The sequence below is a fragment of the Pempheris klunzingeri genome, chromosome 4 (genome assembly GCF_042242105.1).
Source record: "Pempheris klunzingeri isolate RE-2024b chromosome 4, fPemKlu1.hap1, whole genome shotgun sequence".
In the NCBI taxonomy this organism is placed as follows: Eukaryota; Metazoa; Chordata; class Actinopteri; order Acropomatiformes; family Pempheridae; genus Pempheris; species Pempheris klunzingeri.
In genome coordinates this window covers 12056712-12060742 of record NC_092015.1, presented here as the reverse complement: position 1 = coordinate 12060742, position 4031 = coordinate 12056712, and the positions used below count along the sequence as shown (strand labels likewise).

Genomic DNA, 4031 nt, shown 5'->3' with positions numbered 1-4031 from the left:
CTGGTTTTCAGTGAACTTGTGATGTCAAACATGAACAGTTATGAAAATGTTTTAGCCTCCCTACAGCAGCTGAAGCTTCAGTTTGAATGGGAGGAATGTGATTAAAAAATGACAGACTGAAAACATTCCCGGGAGAGAAAGCCAAAAAGATCAAAACAGCCAAACCATCTGCTTCCTCTGTAAATTCACCATCCTCCTTACATCAGTGTCACCCCTCCATGACAGATAAGGCAAACCACGTAGCCAAACAACATCTTAACACCCCACGGTTACAAGAATAATGCGGGGTGATATAACCGCTGGGCACTATAGTTTTTATCAAACAAAGTCAACAAACTCAAGCAGGAATAAATAGTGTGTCTGTGACTATTTTAAGGTATAAGGTATGTTTATGGTTTGTATTTAGTGTGAGTGCCTCCAGGAGCAGGACAGCAAACAAGTGATAGACAGTTAATCATCCATTCATCCATTTTCTATACTGCTTATCAGTTTGCGGGGGGAGCTGGAGCCTATCTCAGCTGACTTCAGGCAAGAGGCGGGGTACACCCTGGACTGGTCGCCAGCTAATTGCAGGGCCACATACAGACAACCATTCACTCTCTCACTCACTCACTTACCAATTAACCTAATGTGCATGTCTTTGAATTGTGGGAGGAAGCTGGAGTACCCGGAGAGAACCCACACTAGCATGGGGAGAACATGCAAACTCCACACAGAAAGACCCCAGGTTCAAACCGCGATTTGAACCCCAGACCTTCTTGCTGTGAGGCAACAGTGCTAACCACAGCACCACCATGCTGCCCCACAATTAAACAAATAATTAAAAAGAAAAGCAGTAAATTCTCATATTTGTGAAGCTGTGCGAATTTAATGTTTTACATGAAATATGACACATTATTTATTATTACATCACATTTGTTATATTACATTATCTAATTAGCAGTTGACAGCCTAATCGACTAATTGTTTCAGCTTTGCTCGTTGGATAGTTACATTTTTAACAAAACTTTACATAGTATAAGTTCTTTATGGAACAAAAATCCCATTTTATCTGACTGAAGCTATCAGATAACTGTAGTGGAGTAAAAAACAAGTGAGTAAGAAGAAGTGAGTAAGTAAGAAAGTGGCGTGAAACTGTTTTTTTTAACTGCCATCCTGCAGTTTTCACCCTCCAGTCCACCGGGCGGCGCCAACGAGCCTGTGAGCGCCAATAAACCCAACGAAGAAGAAGCCGCAGCGTCCATGCTACAGACATGTGTGGTTGAACTTCCCTTCGTCTGTAGCTGCTAAAAACAGGAGGAAACAGTGAGTAAGTGCACAAGTAAACAACAGTGGGGTTTGGTGAAACACTAGTGCATCTTTTACTTACTAAATTAGCTTCTGTTGTGTCAAGTCTTTGTCATTTTTACCAGCTTTTATCTGAGCGGCAGCATCGCGCTCGCACCAAGTTGCTAACAATCAACTTTAAACATGAAGTGATATAAAGTGAAATATGTGTTTGCTTTGTAGGACGACTCTTCCTGAAGCTTTGTAGGCAGATACATTTGATATTGGTTATGTCACATCGCAGGTCAGCTGTTCCCACCTCTTGAAACAGCAGCTCAAGCTAATTTATTCCTGATAATTTCATTAATAACATGTAGCTACGGGAAGCTTACTATGGCTTATGTCTTACACCAAGATCGTATTACAGGGATAAAACGCAATCATGAAATGTTATCAACAAATACACATTTGCATTAACGTTAAATCTGAGTTATCAATGTTTTCTGATGCTGTTGGACGTTTTATTTTCTGGGGCTGCATGATTAAAGGCTGGTTTTTAGAGTCTAAGAAGAAGAAAAAAGTGAAAAACGTCCATCACACGTTCCCAAAGTGACATCTTTGAATTACTTATTTTGTCTGCATAACGGCTAAAAACTCTACATTACTCTATTCATATAAAACACAGGAAACAGTAAAACCTTACATGTAAGAAGCTGGACAATAACTCATTTGCATTTTTTACTCGACAATGTATCAACTGGGTTGTAAATCACTTTTCTGTCAACCGACTGATTAAATGTTTATCTATTTTGAGTGCTTTGACGTAGTGTATGCTCACCCCAACATGAGACAAGATGCAGAAACGGAAACGATCTCGAGAGAAAAAGTGGAACAGATGCTCCCCAAAAGACAATTTATTATGTGCAATTATGATGCTTCACCATTACATCTTCATTAGGAAACACTCGACGTTTTGACTAAAAAGTCCATAGATAAACAGATCTAACGGCATGTAGTAGTTTTTCCTCATGATATTGTCTAGCTAGTGTTAATGATTTTTGTTTTTCCTTTAATAGGTATTAACAGAAAAACTCAACATGGCAACGCCGGTGTCTGTGCTCCGCTTGCCAAGAGGACCCGACCCCAACAGCCGCGGATTTGACCCCAAATCGCCCCGCTTCATCGCCCTCTGTCGTACCTCCATTCCCACCTCGGCTGGATCAGAGACTGACACTGAGCAGCTGCAGAAAGAGCAGCACGCACGATCTGCACTGAGAGAGAGTTTCCTCCGATGCCTCCTCTCCGTGACCAACAAGAAGGTGCAGTTTCACATGTATGAAAAGGTGAAGGTGGAGGCCACGTTTGGAGCGTCTGACATCGACGTGCTGAACTTTCAGGTGTCGGACCTGCACACTCCCATCGGGGTGCAAAAAGAGGCACTGATCAGGTGTCAGGATGTGATTTCATTCACTTTTGATGTATGAACTACTGAGGTGATTTCAAACTGTTTATTTGGGATAAGCGGCACGTGGGAATGTCATTTGTTGTTGCTAGTGACTTCTATTTTCATACTCTGTAAAAAAGTAAACTAAACAGCATGGCTGTACATTGCTGTTTTAAAGCCTGACTGCATTGCTGAGCTGATCAGATTGCCGTGTTGGACTGCATTTAATATCCAGCCCTGACAAGCAGTGCCCCTTTTTCAGCAGAAGGGGGAGTCATACGCCTTTGTTTCACAAGAGATGCCAAAACCTGATGTGTGAGCTTGTTAATGTTTGCACTTGAGGTTGGAGCAGATGATGGAGAATCAAATATCAGATTAATTTTGAGCAAAGTATTGGTAATATGGTGATATTTTGCTGATGACTGCTCGTGCTTTCAGAATATGTTTACCCTCAAGAACGTGTTTAGAACAGTCTTATTAGTTCAGACAATTATAACACCCAATGTTAACACAGCCTTTAAGACCAGGAAATCAAAGATTTTCAGTTTCTGCTCTACAACATGAGACTTTCTGTAGTCTATCAGCACTGCCATCGTCCTTTTATGAGCTGTAAAAAGGGCTTTTCACTGTACTGACGATCAGGGTTCTTTATTAACTGAGGGAACAGAAACATTGCACTTTAACAGTTCTTTTGAATTGACAGCATTTGTATTTGAATGTCTATTTCGTATTCTGTTTGGAAAAACGACCAAGGCTTTGTTACAAATATACTTGTTTTTTGCAAATTATACCACCTGAAATGATTTATCTCTGATAAAACAAAAAAGGATGCCTCTTAAGAATAATTATGTTAATATATAATTGATGTGTGAAACCCCCCCCCATCATCACACCCATTTAAACTGTCATATTTCATATTCATTTCAAAAACATGAAAAAAAGAACAGGAGTTAACTTCCACAGCAAATGGTGTTTACCAGTTTTCCTCTGTGCACTTCTTGGAGACAGTTGTCCTTAACTCTGATGGAGTACTTCAACAGCGTTATGTCTGTTTCATCAAACTCACTCAGGTTCAAAGTTACAGCTGCAGCGGTTAATTGATAAGTCAGTTGATGGAACATTATGCTACTATTTTGATAACTGATTAATCGTTTAGTCACTTTTCAAGCACGGGCAAATATTTGATTTAAGTTTGCAAATCTGAGAATTTGCTGCTTCTCGTCCATTTTAGCAAATTTAATCTCATTGAAATAGTTGGTAAAACCTTGGACTGTAGGAAATTGAATTGACTTTTTTCCCAGTTATATTGTGTTTTACAGCC

The 4031-nt window shown here is 40.0% G+C and overlaps 1 protein-coding gene across 2 annotated transcripts; it reads left to right on the top strand.

The window, feature by feature from the left end:
- The first annotated feature begins 1238 nt into the window (after positions 1-1238).
- Positions 1239-3397, top strand: gemin7 (gem (nuclear organelle) associated protein 7). Of its 2 annotated transcripts, none has more exons than XM_070829618.1 (2): positions 1239-1305; positions 2343-3397. In XM_070829618.1, exon 2 carries the CDS (start codon positions 2364-2366, stop codon positions 2748-2750), a length of 387 nt encoding a protein of 128 aa, XP_070685719.1. In that variant the 5' UTR covers positions 1239-1305; positions 2343-2363; the 3' UTR covers positions 2751-3397. The 2 variants fall into 2 exon arrangements, with proteins under 2 accessions (XP_070685719.1, XP_070685718.1); XM_070829617.1 differs by having other exon boundaries at positions 1243-1309.
- The last annotated feature ends 634 nt before the right edge of the window (positions 3398-4031 follow it).